The sequence below is a fragment of the Doryrhamphus excisus genome, chromosome 13, assembly GCF_030265055.1.
Source record: "Doryrhamphus excisus isolate RoL2022-K1 chromosome 13, RoL_Dexc_1.0, whole genome shotgun sequence".
In the NCBI taxonomy this organism is placed as follows: Eukaryota; Metazoa; Chordata; class Actinopteri; order Syngnathiformes; family Syngnathidae; genus Doryrhamphus; species Doryrhamphus excisus.
The window spans coordinates 16,906,396-16,931,979 of record NC_080478.1 but is presented as its reverse complement, the minus strand read 5'-3'; the positions used below and the strand labels follow the sequence as shown (position 1 = coordinate 16,931,979).

The following is a 25,584-nucleotide window of genomic DNA, read 5'->3' as shown; positions in this document are numbered from 1 at the left end:
ATGGGAGGGCCAAAGTAAGCCTGTGCAACTTAAAGTCACTTATTGGCAGAAAATAACTTGTATTTTTCCTTAACTATTATTATGTCTTTAAATATTGACTATTAGGACTGTTATAAAACACCCATCCATTTTTTATACTCCATTGAGTTGATTTTTACGTCAAAATTTACTTTAACAAATGATGCCTAAATCAAGCCACATTGCACATTTACGCTACTCTGGCGCCATCATCTGGCAGAATACGACATGACATCATTTTTAACCAGGAGCACGGTAGTGGATGGAGGGGGGTTTACCGCGGGTAAATATTTAATTGGTAAACTTTCAATATTTCATATGGTGACGTCAGTGACGGTGGCCTCGGATAATGCTTAGTGCACTCTGATGACCCCAAATCACCACCATATATGGAAATGTTTTTTTTATTTATCAAATAATGTTTTTTATATAAATATTCGTATTTTAAAGCGTTTTACGGTAAACACGAACAATAAATGATGCTATTTAAATGGGGTAAGTTATGCTAGTAGCATTAGCAAAGACGTGATGAAATAGCTAGCACCTGTTTCTAATTAGTCCACGGGAAGTTTAACACACGCTAATGTTTTTTTGCTAAACTGTCAAAAAAAAATACCAACTAAATACTTTTTTAAAAAGGCAAAACATAACCTTTTTCTCACCCGTGTTTTTCTCTTTAGCAGGTGACTGGTAAATCCAAAAATGATATCGGAGTCAACGAAGATGGTCCCCAGGTCGATGACGCCAGGGTCCGGCTTGCCACCTCCAGGAGACTCCGGTGAGTTCGGTAAAGCCATGCGGGCTGTAAATTTCGCCTACACGTATTATATTCCACTACAGCATCTTTAGAGCCATCTAAAGAAGAATCTGGTGTTTGTATCCGTCCAAGAAGAAGGGAAAAAAAGTCCACATGCTGTTTTTAATCCTGACATCCAGAAAGCTGGCACATAGTATTCTCTCAGAAGTCCTCACAGTGAAGCCATACAATCCTTAAAAAAAAAAATCTCCATCCACTGGGGTTCTTCTTAGGACATGATGTGAGGAAAAACCCTCTGCTCCTCTCTGTTCTTCTGCCTCCCCCTCACTCTGCCTTTTTTACCTCTCTCTCTCCCCCTTTCGCTCTCCCCTTCTTTCTCTCTCCACGATTCGCTGCATGTCAGCTCCCAAAGCCAAGATGTATAACCATGACATTCGAGGCCATAATCGCTAACGACACATCCCTGTGATATTCCCATAATATTCACAAGGAGACTCACAGTATGCACGCAAATGTTCTCATCGGGACTTATTTAATGGCATCATTTCCACTTTAATAGTCCTGCAAGATGCACTGTATATAAAATATATCCCACTATGCATGTCGAATATATTCTTATGAGAGCTGCTATCAATATTTTCGATTTTCCCCTCATCATTCATATAAAACATAGTCCTAAACTTAAGCTGATTGGATTCGGATTGATTTTAATAAGCACGGCAGCACCTCGGAGCGTAGCTCTCAACGATAAAACTTGAATCTGACCTCTGTTCAACTTTATCACGGCGGAGAAGCCAATAAGGCCTCATGATTGCTGATCAATATTCAATGACTAGCCTTCACTGTAGCATTTCTAACGAGCCAAGCCTTGTTATCACACAGATTGAATGGCGGTTCCTATAGCGATAGCTAGGGTCCAGTGGAACTATTAGACCTTGTCCATTATAATGAGGCTGATACGTGAACAGCAGAATGCATGATCCCAGTAATGAGCTATATGTGCATACAAAACTGTTCTACTGAAGATTATGTTTATACATTTTGGCTGAGTAGACAACCGATTGCTTTGGACAACAGTCAATAATGCACAGTGGGGGTGCTGATCCGGGTGTGGTTCCTATCGGGTGTTTCCCGTGCTGTACGGCAACACAGCCTCCGCTTGTGTTACCTAATGTAGCCATCCTGGACGGGAGTTGTCATTCTCTATCGTCAACAAAGCCTGTCGTGTTGTGGTGTTCATGCAGGTTTCTGATTGTGGATTGTATGTCAAACCGGCCTCCACCATACTCAGTGCCCGGAGACATTGTTGTCTGTGATAGATGTGGCATGATGCCGTTCACTGGACTAACAATACTGGCCTTTTTTTCTTTTTTTTTTACATTAGGCCTCCAAAACCAAATTCATTCATTTATTTTCTACCGCTATTCCTTACGAGGGCCGCGGGGGTGCCGGAGCCTATCCTAGCTGTCTTTGGGTATGAATGTGAGTGAATGTGAGTGTGAATGGTTGTTTGTCTATATGTGCCCTGTGATTGGCCTCCAAAACAAATCCTCAAATTATGCAAACGCCCACTGAGTATTTTGCACAGACCAGCCCATGTGCAATGAACCGTGACAACATGACAACTACTCAAGTACAAAGTCAACAATAAATTGACAAGGTACAATTACAACTTTCCTATATTTCTACTTCAAAGTTTCTATTGACAGTCAGCATAATAATCCTACTTTTTTAGATCAGTCTTTGGTATTTTGTAGAACCGTTTGGAGATTTGTCCTGAAAAATTTATGAAAATGGTCCAATTTCACCTAAGTTCAATTCCACCATCGGCCATCTCTGCGTGGGTTTTCTCCAGGTTCTCCGGTTTCCTCCCACATTCCAAAAACATGCTAGGTTAATTGGCGACTCCAAATTGTCCATAGGTATGAATGTGAGTGTGAATGGTTGTTTGTCTAAATGTGCCCTGTGATTGGCTGGCCACCAGTCCAGGGTATACCCGGCCTCTCGCCTGAAGACAGCTGGGGTAGGCTCCAGCACCCCCGAGGTAGAAAATGAATGAATGAATATTCAGGGTCAAGGATGAGCTGGAGCCTTTACGAGCTGACTTCCTGGACTGGTTGCCAGTCTACACTCACATTCCTACCTATGGACAATTTAGACTCACCAATTCACCTAATATGCATGTTTTTGGGATATGGGAGGCAACTGGAGTACCCGCGCAGAGAGGGCCCTCCAAAAAGGCAGAGATTATAACTGAAACCTAACCTACCATACTGTACATATCTCTGATATGAGGGCATATTCGAACCCAAGACCTTATTGCTGTGAGGCAACAGCATTACCGTTACCGTTAACCTTAGCGTAGCATGTTGCAGTTGGGGGTTCCATGTGTTGCTCAAGGGTTCCTCAAACTTGTTGATGTGTATCTGCTCTCAAAGCTCTCGGTCCCTATACAGCCATATCTATTAGCTGCTGCTGACGTGAGTGATGTATGTGTAAAACGGTATAATGCAAGTCAAATCAGTGCTACGTATGTCGTTATTTTATTTTATGCGTGCAGCGGGAGAATGTGTCAGAGAGTTTTACGCCAGTCCGAGAATTTGGACCTCTGTTGTCATTGTAGGTTAAACATGATTACACAAAGATTTACATTCACACGCAACAATTTTGGCGATCACAGAGGGCTGAATAATTGATATTTTAGGGTGGAATAAATTACAATAGGCAGGAACACCATGCCTCCGGGTGACACCCAGGAGTACACACCTATTTGTGAGGGAGTGGAGGCAGGGCTTGTCACTCGGCCGATAATTACAATCCATAGTAAAGATGATTTACCATGTCCGTCACTCAGCGGAGGGGGTTTGGGTTGGGTCTCCCTTGGCCCGCTGATGAAATTCCACGGAGGGAACCCCCTGGGACTTGTGCTGCTACATCTGCTGCCCTTGTGCACGTACAGGGAAATGGCTAAGGGCATCTCATTAAGGCCTCTTCTATGTCTTAGCCACGCTTGTGAGACCCGTGTGCCTTCTCCTCGCGCATGCACGGACAAGGCTTTGTGCGAAACGTTTAGCAAATATTGATAGTTCTGCTGCATGGCGAGGATCAAAGGGAAAAGGGAAAGGGGGTGATGGGTGTGGATGGTGGGCGCACGGTGCTTTCATGAATGATTTATGCAGGATTCTTTGGGAAAAGGGCATTAGGATTTTGTTGTAAGAGTGTCTGATTCAGGTTTCCCACGACATAGACATGGATATAAAGAGCCGTGTGCAGTTTAATAGCATTTTTATTAAAGACACCATTCTACTACCTCCAGCTAGAACTCAATTTTCTACAATAAAATTCAATAAAATTCAACTTTGGGAATCATTGAAATTAGATTGAGCTTAATAAAAGCAGATATCAAATGTCAGTTAATAAAAATCTATTGGGGTTTAATCCAGTTTTCATTGTTCTAAAATTGATTTATGTTCACATTTTTTATAGTCTTGAAACGGTTGCAGAGCTAATGTGAATTAGCCGGAAGGGGGTGCTATTTCACAACTTTGACCTGTTGGTCGACAAGCTAAAAGTCACTTAAAATACCCAAACAAAAGGTGTTCATCCATATGAATACATATGCTTTGTTTGTGTTTAAATAAAGTGATGATACAATATATATACAGTGGTTAGCATGTTGACTCTAAATTGTCCACAGGTATGAACGTGAGTATGGTTGTTTGGCTATATGTGGCAAACAGTCCAGTCCAGGGTGAACCCCGCCTCTTGCCCGTCGTCAGCTAGGATAGGCTCCAGCATAACCCCGTGACCCTAGTGGATGGCACCTTTAAAATCAACTGGATTTAAGTTAAGAAGGAGAAATAACCTAAAAATAGCTGTCAGTATTTTGCCTTTTTTTGATTATATTGAAGACACAATAAGTAACATGAGTGAGACTTCTTTCCCAAACCATTCCTAGTAGATTGCGGCGGTAATATGCACCGCGTGTTGTGTTTCCACTGCAGTGATAGTCCCTTGGCAGCAGGCTGGCCATCCCAGCCCACAGTGACTCAACAGAGACAAGTCATTTTTATTGTCTTGTTTTAATCAGGACTTTTAATCACAGCAACAATAAACAGAGAAAATACGATGCAGCGTCGGAGCTGTAAAAAATTTGTGTGCATGCCAGCAGAATGAAATGAAACCTGGTGGGGTGTTTTTTTTAAAAGCCCTCTGCAGTTTTTAGGCAGGTAGTTAACTATGCAACATAAGGAGGCCCAAACAGTGAAAGGTAAACTCGAGTCTTCTTGCCTTGAAGTTGATGAATGTAGCAGCAAATGTCTGACTGGTCAAGTGGTCCTAAACATTTCACAATTTTGTCAAAGAACTGTTGAACTGTCGAGAACCACTCAATCAGGGAGACCACATTCATGTCCCAAATGTCTATACTCCTTCTGATGGATGCCTCCGCTATTAAAACAAAAGCAAAGAAGCAATTTAGCATCCTGGGATGTTGCTGAAAAGACATCACTGCAGGGGCAGCAGCTATGTGAAGAGTGATTACCTTGCAGAGGAAGAGCTCCTGTTTCTTTCCTTGCTGTCGTCTGCGCTCACACTGTCAACTGAAGTGGCGCTCGCCTTATATATCATCATTTGGGGCTCGGTTCAAACAAGTTTCATTCAAGGAGGAATGAGGCCCATGCTGGTCCGACCGGACCGGCTGGGTTCCAAGTAGCAAGCAGGACAAGCGGGCGGCCGCCCTTATGTAAAATACATTTGGTCTTATTTATGTTGTTTAATGTGCTGTGTTCATTATAGAACAAGCAACCGTATTTGGTAACTGATATTGGTGTCCAAACTGACACATCAGGACTTAAGTGGACAAGAGTCTAATTTCTTTCAATGAAACACTTACAATTTAAATAATTAAAGAATATAATTATAATATTTTAAAAAGTTAGATGTTTCTAAAGTATTTTATGTCAAGGATATGAAGGTATTTAGACAGATAGGTGTTGTGATGTTAGGTGAACCAAACTTGGGTCTACCCAAGGCCTGTATAAATCATTTATCCATTAAATAAAACATATTTCTGGAAGTTTTGGAAGGAACAACTGACTTCAGGACAAATTATATTTCTGTGAACTATTTTATTAGATGAAATGTGTGTAAATCTTGAATATGTGAAATGTAAAAACTCATATAATCCCAAAATAATGTACTCCCCGACCAAAGACTAAAATATATAAATTTTAGAATAATAACAAAACAAAACCACAAATGAAGAAAACCTTTATTAATTCTTCATATTGACAGTTTTATGATAAGCAGCATCAGTTGCAACAGTGTGAAGGATCCTGGTAACGTCAGAATTCTAATCAATTTCATTGGATATGGCTGTACTGGGAATGAGTATTTATGTAGCAAAGTATCGCTTAACTCCTTGTAGCATTTTTAGCTAAAATATTTAAATCAACATCAATATGAATCAATTATTAAAAGATTTTATACAGTTGCTTTCTTTTTTGACACATACAGTGTCAAAAATGCACTTTTACATTCTTTGCCAAACAGCAGGACAATCTGTTTTTAACCACAAACATTACAGAGAAGCAAGTTAGCACAGGAAAGAAAGAGAAAAGTCAGGCTACATGATTTGTCCAAATAAAGGAAGAAATAAAATACATAGAAAATATGACAGAAACTACAGCAACCTTGAACTGAAATTGCCAGTTGTGTCGGAGAGAGAGAGCTATGCCACTCTTCCAGCTCAACAGTGGGCTGACGGAACAGGCTGGATGAGTCTGCTAAGTCCCTTCACACCTCTTGTTACACGTGTTCTCCAGCAGGACATGACACCTCTTGTAGATATCTGACCAGAGTAGACGGACGTCCGCACCAAGAAAATAAGCCTTTTTTTCCGTGTCATCTTATATTACAAAAATAAATATAAAAATAGAACCCTGGATTTGAATTTCTTGGTATACGCACAGTAACCAGACAGTGTTCCAACTGTCCCTTTTTGGACGTACAAAATAAAAGCTTTTTTTAAATTAAAACCTTCACATCCACAATGAATCCAATATTTCAATCCAACTCGTATTAATATTGAGCGCCATATTTTGCACCCAAAGCAGTGTTGTGCTTATAAAACTATTACATTACAGACGGTATAGCCATGTATAACCGCCGTGTTGGTGTGGATGGCGCAATGAGGACGGTTCTGGAGGAAGTCGACGCAAGGAGTTGACCGAGACCAATTGGAGACAATTCACATTCTTGCCGGAGAAGCTGTAAATTCGATGATGCCGCCGTTCTGCCACAAAAACACACAAAAGGCAAAAAGAGATGAATAGGCGAGGTCTTCACACATGAGCACGCCAGTTAAAAAAAACACACACTTCACATTGGAAAATCAATACAGGCGAATGGTTGTCATTGAATACGCATAAATACACAGAATATACAATGAGGGTTGACTCATTTTGAGTGCAACTGGATTTGACTGGTTTTCTAACATAATATTCATGCATAAAGATTTGTCTGACCTCAGCGACCTTGCCCATTTTGGCACAGATATTTAACAGGAGAAGGAAGTCGCTTTTAATGCTACAACTGCAAATTGAATGAAATAAGCTTTATAAAAATGTGTTATTGTGTTTACTTTACTGCAATATTTTCAGTTCCATGATAAGTAACAACATTGTCAAACGTATCGGATTGGGACTCGAAATCAGATGAGATCAGATCGGAGGAACAAACAAAGAACAATACGATTGTTATTCTCGCAAGCTTACAACACAGAAACTTGAGATGGAAAATGGCTTAAATGTGCTTCTTTGTGTTACAATAAATGTCTTCAAAATATAGACAATACACACAATGTTTAAGGGTACCTCAAAATTTGAGCCATAACTGTCGAGTACTTAGTCAAATTAATTTATTAACATTTTGGCATTGACGAGCCAGAAGCGAATCTAGTACTGTATTGTCATTCGGACATGCCAACCAAACATCAAAACAAATGAAATTAGGGGTGCAACAATACGTGTATCTGTATCCAACTGTTGGAAGGGGGGATCACGGTTCGGCATGCATGTGTATCGAACCGAATGCAACATAGCGGTTTCTAACCCCATTGAGTTGAATGAAATTATTGCGTAACAAGATTTAATTCATTCATTCATTTTCTACCGCTTATCCTCACAAGGGTCGCGGGGGTGCTGGAGCCTATCCCAGCTGTCTTTGTGCGAGAGGCGGGGTACACCCTGGACTGGTGGCCAGCCAATCACAGGGCACATATAGACAAACAACCATTCACACTCACATTCATACCTATGGACAATTTGGAGTCGCCAATTAACCTAGCATGTTTTTGGAATGTGGGAGGAAACCGGAGAAAACCCAGAAAGAACATGAAAATTCCACACAGAGATGGCCGAGGGTGGAATCGAACTCCGGTCTCCTAGCTGTGAGGCCTGCACACTAACCGCTCATTCGCCGTGCAACCCAAAATTGAATTGAAACATTGATAATTATTACTCAATGTTTACTGATTTTTGTTATGGATATTTACGAACTGAAATGTAAATGTATGATCTTTGTATATGGTTGTACCCCTAATCCAAATACATACATATTTTTGCATCATGGCCAGCTACTACTAGTTCATTCTATTATGTATATAAAAAAATAAAAGGCATGCTCTTCATTCCTCTTGTTACAGATGGATAATGTGAAGACCTGGACACAAAATAAGGGGAGACCAAAACATGGATGGACAGGTGGGAAACAGGCACAAACTGGTGTCCACAAACCAAACTGGAAGCCAAAGTCATGCTAAAGGGGCTGCTATGCAAAAGGGATGAGTAGTGTTTTACACTGGGAATCACACACTAGGAAATCTCCTTTACCTCCTCTTCCTCATCATCATACTCATCATCATATTCATTCAATTCTGCAAATGCAGTCTGAAATTAAGCAGACAATTACAAGATTAGAGACTGTGCACTAAGCTTTGTGTGGAAGTGGTAACACACAACACAAAACAAAGGGTTACCTTTGGTTTTCTGCTCAGGGGGTGCAGTAAAAAGGCCACCACTTCCGCTTGACCAACAGCTTTAGCCTGGATAGAGATAATATGAAGATTAAGTTTGTTTGTTTTTCTGCTATTTCTATATAAAACACCCACCACTTCAATTGCTGTCTGCCCATCATAGCCTGGTTTATTCAGATCAGCTCCAGCTAGACTCCATATTTCCAGGCCCTCCACGTCGCCGCTGGCTGCCAGGCTAGCACATTATAAAAAACAAGAAAACACACATCATTATAGGAACAATGGCCAATGTTTCCAGAAGTAGCTTATCATTAAATGAGATTAAACACAGTTGGAAAGCAAATACAGTAGATCTCCAGGACCAGCAGGGAATAGCGAAAAGCTGTCAGTAATTGATTGATTGATTGATTGATTGACTTTAAAGTTATCCTATGATTCGGATCAACAGCAATAAGAGTAACTATTGTTATTATTAGATTACATTCCACTCCAGAACCCTCGCCTTCTTTCTTCAATTGCCATTGTTCCATGTGACACAATCCAGGTTTAGGTATTTACAAATTATTACCGACTTTTGCTAGATGAGAATGTTTTCTACAAAAACTGCCACTTTACGGAGAAAAAAAAAACATATTTAGACCAAAAATCCACAAATTTGAGTTTGAATTGTGAATGTGTGGGGATCCACTGTACTCCACCACGCTGTGCAAGGTTGTGTGGCATTTAGTTATGCTCATCATAGCGTGCGTCTTTGTCAAAGTGTAAAGTGGAACCATCTCCGGTGGATGGATACAGAGGAGTCCCGACGCTATGCTGTCAGGGAGCATTCCTCCGGTAAAGAGCGGGGAAACTTGTTGGACTTGCGTGAGCTATTTAGGATGGGTTCGTGTGGTAGTCCACATGTGTGTGTGTGTGTGTGTGACCTGCACAGTTCGGTTCCAGCTTCTTCCAGCTTATCCCGGGAGAAGTGGGCTCCTGTCTTTCTGAGGAGCTTGACGACTTCCTTGTGCCTACATTAGATGACATCATTATCATTAGTTTCATTATTTAAGGTCGTAGTAGTCATTTATGGAAAGTAAGTAACACCCTGGCCTCCGCACCCACCCTAACCGCCCACACAGAACCCACCTCAAGTGGGTACAGTATACTCTATAAACCACACAAACAAGTTCAGCTCGCTGATAACAAAGGTCTATGATGGTTAAAAATGTCGAGGTATGCGGCTTAAGAAAACATTAAAATGGGACTTCCTGTTGAGTGTTAAAAAGCCAGTATCTATGAACTGTAAAGCATCAGTCTGGTAGGACTGGTTCACAGGCCACACCCACTTCCCCCACCCATCTAGTGTGAGTATAGAAACGCGCCGTCCGACAACATTATAGACGTGTGATGGAGTGCCATTAAACAGGCTACAATCAAGAGCAGCATAGGAAGTCATGCAGCAAATGGAAGTGAAGCGGCGCCGCGTGGAAACATGTCCCTGCTTGTCTTGCCAACCGTTAAATTAGGACACAACGCCGACACATGAGATTTCCCTGCGGCTAAATATAAAGAGGGGTAGATAAAACACACTTGATAAATATTTGGGACAATGTCAAGGAATGACAAGGTGTAAAAATAAACAGTTGGGCAATTAGCCTAAATGTGATCGAGTATTAATTTCCCTATCCTACGGTGTCATTCACGCCTCGCGTTAGCTTCTTCCTTGACAACAGTCAGTCCTCTCACCTGAAGCGTACAGCGTTGCACAAGGGTGTGTCTCCATAACGATCTTTCGCGTAAACCGTGGCTCCGAGAGTCAGCAGGTACTCCACCACTTTAAGGTGTCCCTCACAGGCGGCGATGTGCAGGGGGGTCCGTCCGTCATAGTCACCCAGACACAAGTTACTGCCCTGAGACCAAAAAGTGCTTTGACTTTAATGCTCAACTGTAGAACCGTAGAACAATCCAACATGTACATTGTGGGAAGACTTGCCATTTCTTTTAAGGCTTGTAAAGCCTCGATGTCGCCAATCTTTGTGGCCGCACATGCCAATGGGGGGGTCAGAGCATCACGGATGGCCTGCAGTTCCTGTGGGCAGCACACAAACACGGTTGGATGGACTTTTATTGGATCTTTTATTGGATTACAAGCCCAACCCACAGAGGCTTAATACAAAAGCCAAACAGTTGGTCATACTGTCTAATATCAAAGTATGTTCAGCAGTACTTTGGTTGCATTATTTTTAATGCGTCGAAGAGCTATTTTCAGAACCATATTCGATTCCACAAATTCACAAAAAAAGGATCTGTACCAGGTCAGATCGAAACGGATCTGTACTGTGCCACTGCTTGTCCCAATGTTCAAGGTGAACACATTCAAGACTGTTATTAGACCCCGAGTAGTAGGAACGTAAATCGACACATGTTATCACAGTCACCAGTGTACAGTTCATTGGTTCTGTGGACTTTTGTGGGAATTTTTGTGGGAGAATGCTAACATATGTGTTTTAATTCATGGCTTCCAGATGAACAATGGGAGTCGTTACGAGCCGCATGTCTCTTGTTTGAGCTCCTTTCAGATGGGAACAATAAAGAGCATGGTAGCACTAAATGTTTCCAATAAGCCATTTTGAACTGAGTACATCAATCGGATTTGGTTTATTAAGAGCAAAAAGGGCAAGTACATAATTTATTGTTTTCACATTTTAATATCCACAATTATTCAAATCTTTTTCCATTTGTGTGGTAGTTAAGAAGATAAATGCAAGTAGCAATCTCCGCTTCCACGTCTTTCTTGTAGGGCTGCACTGAATAACAGTTTTGTCTTTGCCAATCGGCAATCATCAATTTTAAAACAACGTATTCCTCATAATAGCTTTGCTATTTTCACTGCTTAAGCCTGGCTCTTTTGTTGCTGTCAGTCTGGCAGCAAAAGAGGACAGTGTCTGACTTTCAGACCTTTACGGAAGTAGATAAGATGAGTGGATAAGATCAGTTTCATATGTAAGGATCGTCCGATTCCCGATCAAAAAGGAAATTGCACTTGCTTTTTTTCTTCCTTCATTCATTCATTTTCTACTGCTTATCCTCAAGAGGGTCGCGGGGTTGCTGGAGCCTAACCCAGCTGTCTTGGGGCGAGAGGCGGGGTACACCCTGGACTGGTCGCCAGCCAATCACAGGGCACATATAGACAAACAACCATTCACACTCACATTCATACCTATGGACAATTTGGAGTCGCCAATTAACCTAGCATGTTTTTGGAATGTGGGAGGAAACCGGAGTACCCGGAGAAAACCCCCACACACACGGGGAGAATATACACACAGACATGGGCGAGGGTGGAATTGAACTCGGGTCTCCTAGCTGTGCTGTGTCCTACGTGCTAAACACTCGACGCCATGCAGCCCTCTTTTACATATTATTTTTAAAAATTGTTAAGAATGCTAAGCACAGCAGAAAATGGCGCGTGTATAGCTACACCAGATACAGTTCATTTAAAAACTATGCTTTTAAGTTGAAACAAATATTGTATAAAAAAAATTTTGTATAAAAAAAATATCAAATTTTTTACACTGTACATAGGAATGGGTTTGACAGTTGAAGAACCAATTCAAAAAATAAAAAAAATAATTTTCACACAAAAATATTGAATATTGAAGAGCAATACCTACAAAACGCCACTAGGTGACAGTATCACTCCAACACCTTATTCTCGTCCTGTTCGGTGTGTTTGCGGAGGGAGTAGTTTTACTGCAGCTTATTTTAGAGTGGTTAACATCTTCTGACACTTGACAGTATGACAGTTACGAATGTAGAAGTACTTTAATAAAGTACGACGGCTGTTCATAAAGCATATGGAAGTCAACTAGCAACACAGAACAAACAGACAACAGACTTTGAAACAGACATTGAACCTTAGAGCATCCCCATGCAACCCTCACCTCTTTGCAGCTAATGCTCAGAGACTTGGCAATGACCTGGATGAATTGACTGTCACTCAGACACAACTTGGCTCCGGCCAAGTCAGCACTCATCTCACCTCGCAGGTTCTGGCTCATCATCTGTATACAAAGACACATTTGTTGGATAGTTTTGGTTTTTTTTACCTTTTGGTGTACAAGTGACCTCAAGATCACTTCACCTTTTTCTTAGCGTCAAACCCTATCTCCGTCTTGGCCAAGACATAGGACAGCTTCGACAGGGCGGCCTCTGGAGTCATGTCACCACCCGCTATCAGCCCTGCATCTATCAAGACCTGAGGTGTTTTATAGTTTTATTTAATGCAGTATAGAAGCAAGGAAGCCATGTGTAGCGAAAAGGGGACATGGACCACCTTGCCTGTGGCGTAGGATGTAGACACCGTCCCTCTCAAACACTGGGTGCAGTTAATGATGATGACGCCGGAGTCGGTGGCCTTCTTCAACTCCTCCAACAAGTCAGGTCGGTTATCTGGGGCGTTTCCACTGCCATAGGTCTCCAGAACCACACCCTCCATGGGCGGTTGCAGGAAGGCCCTCACCTGAACAGGGAAATCCAAAAAAAAAACACTGAAAATGCATGGCGGGTCTGCTAAATGAAAGTTATTTTTTTTGCACGTCTCCAATGCCCAAAACAATCCATGCTCCTAAAAGCCCATCTGGTGGAGACTCCGCAAGTATTTCTGTCACTGGCTGGTAGGCACCAGGAGGCCCTGTGCCGCATCGTTAGCCACGGCATATGACGAGAAGGGCAGATGACGGAAATGTCCGGAAGGAGAGCAATTAATCTGAAGGTGTTATCCAACATAAAGTCACTTGGCAAGTCCCAGGCAGTTAGCAGAAAATATGAGAACAGGGGCTCGGTAAAAGTGGCTACTTTTTGATGCCATAAGCACTTTGACAAGAAATGCTCGACGCAGATTAGCTATGAAGCTCTCGTACTGCCGACGTGGAGACGCGCATGAGAGCCTGGTGCCTCATCAAAACGACACCTCATAAAAGCACTTAAAGGCTGTAAGAAAGCCTTGATGGGCGAACTGGGCGGCGGGAGCAGATTGAGACAGTAAAGTCGCCCTCCTGAGCAGGAGCTGCAACTAAACGCTTCACTATCAATGCCAAACCCCGCTCTTTACTGGGTGATTGGTCATGGCCCATAACGCCATCCTATCTGTGAGCCGAGCTCTGTTGGGGATTCACGTGGTCAAGAAAGGAAGAAGAGCCTTCATTGCACCGTTAAATTAAAGTTAACTATATTTTATTGCACTTTGAGTAAACAAGCGTCTGGACTGGTTGTCACCTTTGAATAACATCTTGAGAACCAGAATCCTAACAAGACTAACAAAATGGCCGCTCTGTCTCTATCTGACCCTGAATTGGAGCTGACTATATCATGGATTTAGTCACATTTAGGGTTGTGCCTTTAGATCGGAGCGGATTATAGCACTGGGTTTGACACCTTTGAGGGCAACTGTTAGAATATAGTAGAATATAGGTGACTATAGCATGATCTTGTCCCATGATGAGGACCACTATGCAGAACTTTATCTCAATTGACGGCCCACTATGGATTGAGAGGGCATCTTTAGATGGGAAGTGATCGTTGTACAGATTTGGGATGTACTCCTTCATTGTCAGCTTCAGTAGTAGCGTCACAAGATCACAATATCTCGCAGCATGTAAAATAATATCGTTAAATATCCGTAAATACAGGGCTGCATGACGGTCGAATGGTTAGACCTCACAGCTAGGAGACCAGGGTTCAATTCCACCCGGGTATTTTCTCCGGGTACTCCGGTTTCCTCCCACATTCCAAAAACATGCTAGGTTAATTAGCGACTCCAAATTGTCCATAGGTTAGCGCGCAGACCTCACAGCGAGGAGACCAGGGTTCAATTCCACCCTCGGCCATCTCTGTGTAGAGTTTGCATGTTCTCCCCGTGCATGCGTGGGTTTTCTCCGGGTACTCCGGCTTCCTCCCACATTCCAAAAACATGCTAGGTTAATTGGCGACTCCAAATTGTCCATAGGTATGAATGTGAGTGTGAATGGTTGTTTGTCTATATGTGCCCTGTGATTGGCTGGCCACCAGTCCAGGGTGTACCCCGCCTCTCGCCCGAAGACAGCTGGGATAGGCTCCAGCAACCCCCGCGACCCTCGTGAGGAAAAAGCGGTAGAAAATGAATGAATGAATGAATGTTTAAGAAAGGCTGCACGGCGGTAAGTGGTTAGTGCGCAGGCCTCACAGCAAGTGGACCCGAGTTCAATTCTGTGTGGAGTTTGCATGTTCTCCCCGTGCATGCATGGGTTTTCTCCGGGTACTCCGGTTTCCTCCCACATTCCAAAAACATGCTAGGTTAATTGGCGACTCCAAATTGTCCATAGGTATGAATGTGAGTGTGAATGGTTGTTTGTTTATATGTGCCCTGTGATTGGCTGGCCACCAGTCCAGGGTGTACCCCGCCTCTCGCCCGAAGATAGCTGGGATAGGCTCCAGCAACCCCCGCGACTTTAATCCTTAAATACATTATCTAACCAACACAGTTCTCAATACCGCTTATGAGGGTCACGGGTGTGTTGGAGCCTATCCTAGCTATCTTCGGGCGAGAGGCGGGGTACACCCTGGACTGGTGGCCAGCCAATCACAGAGAAAACTCACGCATGCACGAAGAGATAATGCGAACTCCACACAAAGATGGCCGAGGGGGGAATCGAACACGGGTCTCCTCATTGTGTGGCCCGCACGCTAACCACTTTAGAACTGTGCAGCCTTCAGTTCATGTTATCAAAAGAAATGTTGACAATAATATCATTTAGTGTCATACTCTCTGTACTTTTCTTAAAATGAATGTTAATATTCCAATCTCTTGTCTCCGGACACACCTATTATTATTTATTACACTTGATTTGTTCTGTCACCCAAAAAAAAAAGAATCACAGTCCCACTCACAGTTGCTGCAGTTATTCCTGGGAAAAGCCTCAGCAGGCCGACATTCCGGTTGAGCTCAGTGCGGACTTGAAACTTAGCTGTGGTGTTTGCCCTCCACACGGTGTCCCAGTTAACTGCATGGAAAGAAGGAGAGGGCATACAAATGACATTGTTACACCGTCTATTGCCTATTTAGTTCCCCCATGAGACCGGTCCATTATGTCTTTATCTTACTTGCAATGTCCACCTCCGCAGTGGCGAGAGGGGCCAAATTAGGGGATGAGAATGCATTGAAACTCCCAGCATCCACCTTGGTCACACGGTTTCCTCTGTAGAGCTTGTTGTAGAAATACAGGCACACCTGAGGAGAGATGTGATATATTTCATTGATGTATTTCATTAGTTTCTCCAAATGGTCATTACGGCCAAACAACAAGACTTCCTGGATGTTATCAGTTGGATGGAATGTGTGTGGCACGTGAACTGTGTCGTTTAAGATAACGACTTCAGTGTTCATCCAGTTTCTGATAAAGTTGTTGACTATTACGAAACACAAGTCATTGTCATTAGAAATAGTTCCAACACAGCGCATACCTAATGCATATTCACAACATTATAATAAAGTCATGTATGCACCTATGGAAGATTATTTGGATCTGTGTTGCAATTCATTATTTTATCTCATTATCAAATATTCCTACGAGGCGTGTTTGAGAAGCATTTTCTCACCTCAGGAATAAGAAATTGGCCAGCGATCAACAGTGCCCCCAGCAGGTTGTCTCTGCCATCATTTCTCATCTCATAGATAGGCACCTGAATACAAACGAGAATAAAATAAAAGACTGAAATTTGTGCTGTAAATGAGTCAGAAATTAGGTGGTGGGGGGGAAGGGGGGGCTTTTACCTGCGAGCCGGTGAGGATGACGGGCTTCCCCAAATGTTCACACATGAAGGACAATGCAGATGCTGTGTAGGCCATGGTGTCTGTGCCGTGAAGGACCACAAAGCCATCATAGCTTTCATAGTTTTTCTGTAATTAAATAAAACAAAAAACATACAAAATCAATAATTAAATGATTGCAATCAAATAAATTAAAAATTTAAAAAAAATTAAAAAAAATTAAAAACAATGCAAAATGAATACATTTAAATAACTAAAAAATACACTATAATTATAATTTATAAAAATATATCCATCCTTCCATTTTCCCTCCTGATTTAGGGTCACTGGTGAGCTTATTACTACAACTTATTTTTACCGATACAGATCTACATTTCGGGCGAGAGGTGGGGTACACCCTGGACTGGTCGCCAGCCAATCACAGGGCACATATAGACAAACAACCATACACACTCACATTCATACCTATGGACAATTTATGAATGAATCCAACTGTCATCATAAAAATATTTACTACACAGGTAATGCTTTAAGTGTCAAACATATACAGTAAAGATAACTGAATTCTAAATTTTTTTTACATTAATAGAGCCCTCTAGAGATGAAATAGCACCCCTATAGTCACCTAAACACTTGTATTTCCCAATATAAAAAAGACATAAGATATAATCGGAGATAATAAAGACATAAATAGACACAAATAAAACATTTAAGACATTTAAAACATTTAAGCCCAAGTACCTCAATGTCTTTTCCAATTCTACCCCAGTCGTCTGTGGTCATATTTGAGGAGTCCAGCAAAGGGCTATACTCTATAATAGTATAGACGATCCTCTTCTTGTTTTTACTCATACTGAAAGACAAAAGTTCATTTATTAGGGTTGCATGCACAGACTCTGTCCTCACATCTGACAACACACCAAAACCTCAACATCACACATCATTAGTTTTAGTCATCACATGCGCACTAGTTCACTCCAAATAAAACACATGGATAAACAAAAGCTGATTGTTTCCACTGTGAAAATGATTATTCTTTGTCATGCAGCACAGCTGGATCGAGTACGGGTTACTTTTTTTTTATATATATATATAAAACATTTTATGAAGCGAGACAAGCCCCAGCCACGGGATACCGAAACCGGAATTAAAGTGTTACGTCATTCGGGACCGACGTCAAATGAGCTAGAGAGAAAGCTTAACACTCTGTAAGAGTGCAGCACGACATAAGGTGCATTATTGGCTATGTCTTGAGGGTTATTTGGGGAGTCATTCATGTTGGGAAAAAAGCCCATGTTGAGAGAAAGAGGGGGTGGGGGTGTGCATGTACAGTATACATATTAATGCCGCCTTTTAAACTGGAGTTTAACTCCAACAGTGGGTGGGCCCCACCTGCGACACTGGCTTTAAAGACAGCATAACAGGCTCATTTTCCTTTTAATCTCCTCTTTTTTTTTTTTAAGACTGAGGGAGGGCCACCCCTGCAGATTAGCATGGGGCAGCCCATTATAGTGCACATAGACAAGACCCGAATGGAACAGCGGGGGGGATGAAGAGGCAAGCAAGTCCCAGTCCACCCAACTAGGGGTCTTTATAATTAGCCTCAAAATCCCAAACATATGTCACTGATAAGAAGAATGCCATGTATGACATGGTTCATCTACCTGCCAGCGTACCCTCAGGTGATGCTGCAAAGCATCAGAATAATCAATAATAATGATTACCGGGACAACAATGTGTGTCGCACATATTATTGTTCCAATAGTGTGTGCGTGTGCATTGTAGGAACAAATGTCCTTAAAAAGTCACATGAACAAAGAAATTCCAAAAATCAATACACTAATTCCCTCTGTGCTCCCAGGGACATGCGCTACAGTATTACAACACTCCCATTAGACTTGCATATATAAGCCAAACACGGTTCATACAAACACTGTATGAAGTGAAAAAATGAGCACATATTATAATTAATTCATGCTTAACAGTTTGAGGCACAACGCTGACAAATGCAATGGAAGTGTGCTGGTAAATTCACGTAAAATGTTAATGTAGTTTGATGTTAGTTGATGTTAGTCGATCGCTGTGGGTGTTAAACCTTTGCCAATTTTCATTGTCACTTGCTGCAAGGAATCATGGGAAATGTGGTCCAGTGGGGCTCCACAAGACTAAAATTAATATAGTATAAATCTTGGGAAATACTATCCAGTTATACAGTATATTTTCCCAAGGGGCAATACTATGGAAATTAACTTTGGGATGTACAGGGTGTACTTTAGAGTAGTCAGTGCGCATCTAGGAGTATAGATTTATACCATAGATCAGGGGTCTCAAACTCAATTTACTTGGGGGCCACTGGAGCTCGGGTCTGGGTGAGACTGGGCCGCATCAGGTTTTCAAAAAAAAAAAAAAAAAAACAACGCATTTATTAAAAACAAAAAAAATTAAAAAACTTTGCCTTGGTTCCAATTTTCTACAATAAAAGCTCTGATAAAACATTCCACTGTTCTCAAATATCTTAGTTTTTATTTTTCTACACAAAATAAGATGAAAAATAAATAAACAAATCAAGAATAAAGAAAATCAATCAATCAGTAATAAATAAATATAATAATAATAATAAAACGGCAAATAATAAAAACTTAACAAACCACATATAGTTGGTGGGTAGACAAATTATTTTTTTCAGATTAAAATGAACAAAGCATTATTAGAGCCCTGTAGACATGACAAAACACGACTATAGTCACATTTATACTCTTTTTATTTACAACATATTGCGCAACTGCAGGGTCTTGAGACACATGCTAACTCGCAAACTAGAGAGCTAGCGACCTAAACGGTAGCCTTCAAGTTATTTCCTTTAAACTTAAATAGCCAAAGACTTACCACTTCCACACGGATAGGGAGGATAACTATTAACAGTTATTTAACCTTTAACATGAACATTAATCAAACGTAATAATTTTTTCTGGGTACATGATACCATACAGCATCCATATCAAACTTGCGCGGGCCGCACTAACATTAAACTTTCATATCAAGGCGGGGGCCGCGTGTTTGAGACCCCTGCCATAGATATATAGTATACTATACTATACTTAGAGACTTACAGTAATAAAAACGCTTGCTAAAATGTGATTGGTGTACTCACGATTGTGTGTTACAAAACTCCCAGAGCTAAAATATTCATATTTAAGAATATAGATGTGCTAGTTAGACTCTTAAGTCTTTATAATGTGCCCCCACACGCACTTCATTTTGTTAGGGGTTCATGTTGCCATGCATATCCTGTCGGGCAAATACGTAAAGTTGTTTTGCAAACAGCCGAGCCATCAAACACCCTCTAGGGCCGGGCGGGCAAACACAAGGCGACCAGGTATACAGCACCTGTGGAACAGTTGGTCAGAATGAACAGTTGGCATCCTGTAAGGGCAATAACATCATTAATTAATCCCAGTCAATACATTTCTATGGCGGCCAGGGACAACGTCAACACAAACACATTTGCTATTGATGATGTGTTGACAGCTCCTGGTATCAAACTTTAACAAAAACACTGGGAGAAAATATTCATTCATTCATTTTCTACCGCTTTTCCTCACGAGGGTTGCGGGGGTGCTGGAGCCTATCCCAGCTGTCTTGGGGCATGAGGCAGGGTACACCCCATTCACATATTTTTCTAAATAATTATTGTTGTTGCATATAAGATTCATCCAGTTCAATAAGGAAGAAGGATGAAGAAATAGCATTATATAATTCAAGCTCAAAAATGAATGAGCAAATAATATAAAATTCTCCCGTTCCAATAAAAAGGGAAGTTGATATGCAGGATATAAATGATTCATGCCATTACATCATCTTTATCTAAGTCAAACCAGGTGAGTGTCCTGCTAAAAACTGCACATAGTGAACAACTTATATGTACAAGGTAGTAAACCTTAATAAGACTACTTTGTTTCCCCTAAGGGTTTGAAATAGAAACATCATTTAATGCACATTACTGCTTTCATTGAAGATTCTATTCGTGAAAATGCAATTAAGCATTCACTGGTTTGTAGTGTAAATGTTGCACTTTGCAGAACCGGCGGTCCACTTACGGCAGGACTAGGGTGTGCTCAGATCCATAGTAGTCGTACAAGCAGGTCTGCTGGGCATACAGCTCATCATGGAGGATGGGCAGCTTACGCAAACTCTTCACAAAAGCATTTGCTTTAGGTGCAAGAACTGTGGGTGGAAAAGCCAAAATGTCAAATATGGCAACAAGGACACTGCTGGGGATTGACTGACTCTATTTATCCTACTTATCCATGTTATACTGCACCCTAGTGGAAGATAAGGAGAATGACATGCATGTCAACATGTTGAGTTGGAATGAGAGACTGTTGATCAACATTTGATCAACTGTTAATCCAACGGCTTTTCTTCCCTTGACATGTTTCAAATTCATTCATTCATTCATTTTCTACCGCTTTTCCTCACGAGGGTCGCGGGGGTTGCTTGAGCCTATCCCAGCTGTCTTCGGGCGAGAGGCGGGGTACACCCTGGACTGGTGGCCAGCCAATCACAGGGCACATATAGACAAACAACCATTCACACTCACATTCATACCTATGGACAATTTGGAGTCGCCAATTAACCTAGCATGTTTTTGGAATGTGGGAGGAAACCGGAGTACCCGGAGAAAACCCACGCATGCACGGGGAGAACACGCAAACTCCACACAGAGATGGCCGCGGTTGGAATTGAACCCTGGTCTCCTAGCTGTGAGGTCTGCGCGCTAACCACTAGTCCACCGTGCCGCCTGCTTTAAAATATAAATATATGTATTTAAAAATATATACATAAGAAGCGTATTATTATGGTAATAGATATTATAATAATTGATAATACTTGTGGCACGGCGGTCGAGTGGCTAGCGCGCAGACCTCACAGCTAGTAGACCAGGGTTCAATTCCACCCTCGAGTTTGCATGTTCTCCCCGTGCATGTGTGGGTTTTCTCCGGGTACTCCGGTTTCCTCCCACATTCCAAAAACATGCTAGGTTGATTGAGCACTCCATAGGTATGAATGTGAGTGTGAATGGTTGTTTGTCTATATGTGCCCTGTGATTGGCTGGCGACCAGTCCAGGGTGTACCCCGCCTCTCGCCCGAAGACAGCTGGGATAGGCTCCAGCACCCCCGCGACCCTTGTGAGGAAAAGCGGTAGAAAATGAATGAATGAATGAATTATAATACTTGTTTGTTGTCAAGAGGAGAGTTTCACGTGTAAACAAAAAACAGATGAATGACCTTGCAATTGGACCTTGGCGTGTTATTCATTCAGCTGCTCCAAATGTTGCCTAATCTATTGTCAACATATGAAAGTTGTGCTACGGGGCCAAGCCAGAGTCAACAGTGTTCATTTTGCCGTTTAAGAAGCAAAGTATCTTATTCATTGGTTGAATATTTTCTCCACAATAGAGAAGAAGCAGCACTTAATATAGAGGTTGGGTATTGATGTGGAACAGATTCCAGCCGGTGGGCCTGTGCAACCTTAACAGCCTTGCTGAGTGTCGTGTAGACTGTATGTTTTTTTTTTTAATTCTGAAGGTTCTGGGTTTGAGCCCAGTGTGGCGATGGCTGAACCAGGTGGGCTATAAATGAGTAAGTAATAAAGCATCCAGTTGGAGAGGAGATGGGTAGTCCAGTGCCCTGTCCACCATTCCCATTTCGCTTTTTGTTTACAAATGAATAATTTGTATTACGGTGCAATTATGGGGTAATGGCCAAAGAATGGCTGTGTTGTCGGAGCACCCGTAGGCGACTGACCAAGATGGAACTTGATCAAGCCAGGCAGCGCCAAGTCATACACGGTTGCCGCAAGAGAGCAAGTGAGTGTCTTGGGCTGGTGTGGGGACGCTAGAGGAAATGATGCCGGCTGACGCAGGGACTGAGGTGGGACAAGAACTTCAGGCAGGACAGGAAAAGAACTTGAGACTTGAGCAGAAGACAACTCGTTGGCCTGGTGTGAAGGCAAAGCAGAAGGTGGATCGTTGACCTGGCGTGAGGGCGAAGTAAGAATCAGCTTGGCGGTCTAACATGAAGGTGAATCAGGAGGAGAGAGCTGCGAGTCCTCAATCGCACAGCTGATGGTACTATAGCCTCCTGTCCAAGAACAGATTCCAGACATCCATCACTGCCATAACCGGGAAACCAGGGACGGGTAGAGTGCAGTTTGGAGGAGGGTCAGAGGTTCCTTCCATCTGAGGGGGCATTAGAGGATGTGGAGTGGGTACCAGAGGCGTTGGAGGCTTGAGACGGCGTGGAGCAGGCAAGCGGAAGTGTCGGATGTTTGGGGGGCAGAGTTGCAGAGTTGGGGGGTAAAATAACCTCCTCTTGTCGTTGTATTGGAGGTAGCTGGAAGGCAGGTGGAAGATGTGCTGATGTTAAGCATGGTGGGCTGAACCACGGAGGACTGGCGCACAGGAACATATTGGAGCTGCTGCACCTCGGCTTGGCGTCATGAGGAGGGAAGGGATGACTGCACTTTTGCACACGGCGGAGCCTTTGCAGGTAAAAAGTTTAATCTTTGCGGAGTGGAAAAAGCTTTGTGTAGATCCCAAAGCGCAGACACAGAAACTTGCCAAAACACGCAAGTCTCCAACACAGGAAGAAAGATCTTGCTGAACTAAACAGAAGCCACACAAATGAGCGCCTGGAGCACAGAAATGGAAATGTGGAGGCAGCAGCAAACGAAACACAACAGGAACAAAGATAGACAAATAAACTGTCACGCAACAAATCATGCAAGGGTGTGACCTGAGGCCTTGAGATCCACATCAATAAGCCATCACTTCCTGTGAGTGTATACAATGATGACCACTGTGTAGTGAAACCCATTTCGGGTGACTACTTTGAGGAATTTAAAATATAAGACATATTTAGAGTTATTTCATACTTCTTAAAATATATTTTTAAACTGGAAAGGCAAATTATATACATAAATATATATATATATATATATATATACATACATACATACATGTATATATACTTTATACCAGGGGTCTCAAACTCGCGACCCGCGGGCCAAATGCGGCCCACAAGACGCTAGTTTGAGGCCCCCACCTTGATACCAAAGTTTAATGTTGAAATGACAGCTTAAAGCTGTGTGCACACCGGACACAATTAACATGATTATGCCCCGGCCCATACTGTTACCCTACCCTGTTACCCCGCCCTGTTTTGCTTTGGATTAGCAATGAAGCTAAAGGCTTATGACGCTGGGTACAAATAAATGCAGGAAATGATTTGGAATAAAACGGAAAATACACGTCCAAGATAAAGCATCTCATCAAACATGTTAAAGTTACGACGCTGCTCCCAGATGGAACCGAGTACGATGCTAACTTGCTAATTGGGTAAAATTATTAAGTTTCAATAATGTTCATGTTAAAGGTTAAATAACTGTTAATACTGTATATTTGAATCTGAAAAAAATAATTTCTCTACCAACTGTATGTGTTTCTTACGTTTTTCTTATTTGCTGTTTTATTATTATTATTATACTTATTTATTCTTAATTTGTTTTTTTTTGTTTTTTTTTTTATCTTATTTTGTGTATAGAAAAATAAAAATTAAGATATTTGAGAGCAGTGGAATGTCTTATCAGATATTTTGGTGTGGAAAACCGGAAGTGCTGAAAAAGTGTAGGGTATAGCAAAAGCATTTTTTAATTGATTTTTTTTCCAGTTTTTAATAAATGCGTTTTGGTTTTTTTTTTTTAAACCTGATGCGGCCCGGCTTCACCCAGAACCTAGCTCCGGTGGCCCCCAGGTAAATTGAGTTTGAGACCCCTGCTTTATACATTATAATTGTAAAGTGCAGACTATATTTAGTGATGCACTGTTATGGTCACGCACCCTCGTGCTCAACAGGACATGTCAAGAAAGGGCTAATAGAAAGCTACCAAGTGTGCTAGCAGTTCGACCTTGATTCGACACCAGTAAACAGACACACACAACATGTAAGGTTAGAACTAATAAAGTGGACCAAATCTACCGTTGTCAAGAAGCGTCATTCCGATGGTCCCTCCCGTGTTGATGACCAAGACGCGCGCTTCGGTGGCGCTCGGTGAGGTGGCTTGCTCGGTGGAATCGAACGACCCGCAGCTCGACAATTGTCTCCTTCGGCACGGATGCACCTGAGCATTGCGAGGCAAAAACACTTCATTGGATTCCACCAGGTCCAGTTTATGATGGGACAATGCACGGGCGAGGGATGTCAGGGTGTTATTAGGAGAGGTATCCGCCATGACGACAATTGAATCTGCCGAGTTGCTGCCCCTTTAAGTTTCTTCAAACACTACGGTGGTCTTTGAATGTCACGGGGACTCTGAATAACGTCAGCTGCGTACAAGAGCTAATCTTTCATTGCAATCAACAGCTGCGGTAATTAACATAAACAAACAATCATAAGGCGAATCACCCGCTTCCTCTTAACCATATTTTTGTTCTGAGGACATTTGAATTAAGTACACTTAGATTTGAATAGGCCTGAAACAAAGATTCACTTCCGTAGTATGCTCTCCGCGGTTTTGGCCGCCATGATGGTGAGCAGACTCCATAAACGCTGTATTGAAAACATGTCAGCCACTAATTGCTCTCATAGACTGTCCAAAAGGGTTTTTAGGTTGTGTCATAACAATGTTGTAGAGTTACAACACTGATTGTTGTAAATAAATAGGACTTATATGTGTGTATATTGTCAGCAAATAGCTAATTTGTTTTTCTGGGTGATTAGTTGACTTTATGACTAGTCCGTGTTGATGATTATTTAGGTTATAGTCGATTAAATGTATTTACAAATAATGTCAGTACTGATATAAATGTTACAGTTAATGTTTAATATTGTGTAAATACTTAGTTAACTTGTCAGATAAGTATTACGTTTTAGTATGTTGATCGGTTAATGTTGGTCAAGTTTCTTTCATCCTGCTTTCTTCTT

At 41.9% G+C, this 25,584-nt stretch overlaps 2 protein-coding genes and 1 long non-coding RNA gene across 6 annotated transcripts in view; 1 reads left to right on the top strand and 2 right to left on the bottom strand.

The window, feature by feature from the left end:
• kif26ab (kinesin family member 26Ab) overlaps window positions 1-1,107 on the bottom strand; it is an 83,656-nt gene extending 82,549 nt beyond the window's left edge. For both annotated transcript variants that reach the window (XM_058091270.1, XM_058091272.1), the window contains exon 1: window positions 681-1,107. In XM_058091270.1, the coding sequence (XP_057947253.1) occupies window positions 681-815 (135 nt within the window). In that variant the 5' untranslated portion in view covers window positions 816-1,107. The remainder of the gene's footprint in view (window positions 1-680) is intronic.
• LOC131140657 (uncharacterized) lies at window positions 257-10,490 on the top strand. 2 transcript variants are annotated; one of them, XR_009132441.1, is made up of 3 exons: window positions 257-301; window positions 699-796; window positions 8,481-10,490. It is a non-coding gene; the product is annotated as an uncharacterized LOC131140657 (long non-coding RNA). The 2 variants fall into 2 exon arrangements; XR_009132440.1 differs by lacking the exon at window positions 257-301 and adding an exon at window positions 351-513.
• On the bottom strand, window positions 6,034-25,106 carry aspg (asparaginase homolog (S. cerevisiae)). 2 transcript variants are annotated; one of them, XM_058091284.1, is made up of 17 exons: window positions 24,640-25,106; window positions 20,697-20,823; window positions 17,341-17,452; window positions 16,603-16,728; window positions 16,428-16,511; window positions 15,933-16,059; window positions 15,720-15,832; window positions 13,129-13,314; window positions 12,937-13,050; window positions 12,737-12,856; window positions 10,786-10,881; window positions 10,539-10,702; window positions 9,734-9,820; window positions 8,946-9,045; window positions 8,814-8,879; window positions 8,668-8,724; window positions 6,034-7,070 (listed from the first exon to the last, which is right to left on the bottom strand). In XM_058091284.1, the coding sequence occupies exons 1-17, from the start codon at window positions 24,890-24,892 to the stop codon at window positions 7,026-7,028; spliced, it is 1,977 nt and encodes a 658-aa protein (XP_057947267.1). In that variant the 5' UTR covers window positions 24,893-25,106; the 3' UTR covers window positions 6,034-7,025. The 2 variants fall into 2 exon arrangements, with proteins under 2 accessions (XP_057947267.1, XP_057947268.1); XM_058091285.1 differs by lacking the exon at window positions 8,668-8,724.
• Window positions 25,107-25,584: the final 478 nt, after the last annotated feature.

Coding starts and splice junctions, on each gene's coding strand:
- aspg (XM_058091284.1), bottom strand. CDS start 24,892: ATGGCGGATACCTCTCCTAATAACACCCTGACATCCCTCGCCCGTGCA. Junction 13,051..13,128: donor CATCCTACGCCACAGGCAAG/GTGGTCCATGTC, acceptor AAAACACCTCAG/GTCTTGATAGATGCAGGGCT. Junction 10,703..10,785: donor TACAAGCCTTAAAAGAAATG/GCAAGTCTTCCC, acceptor TTTTGGTCTCAG/GGCAGTAACTTGTGTCTGGG.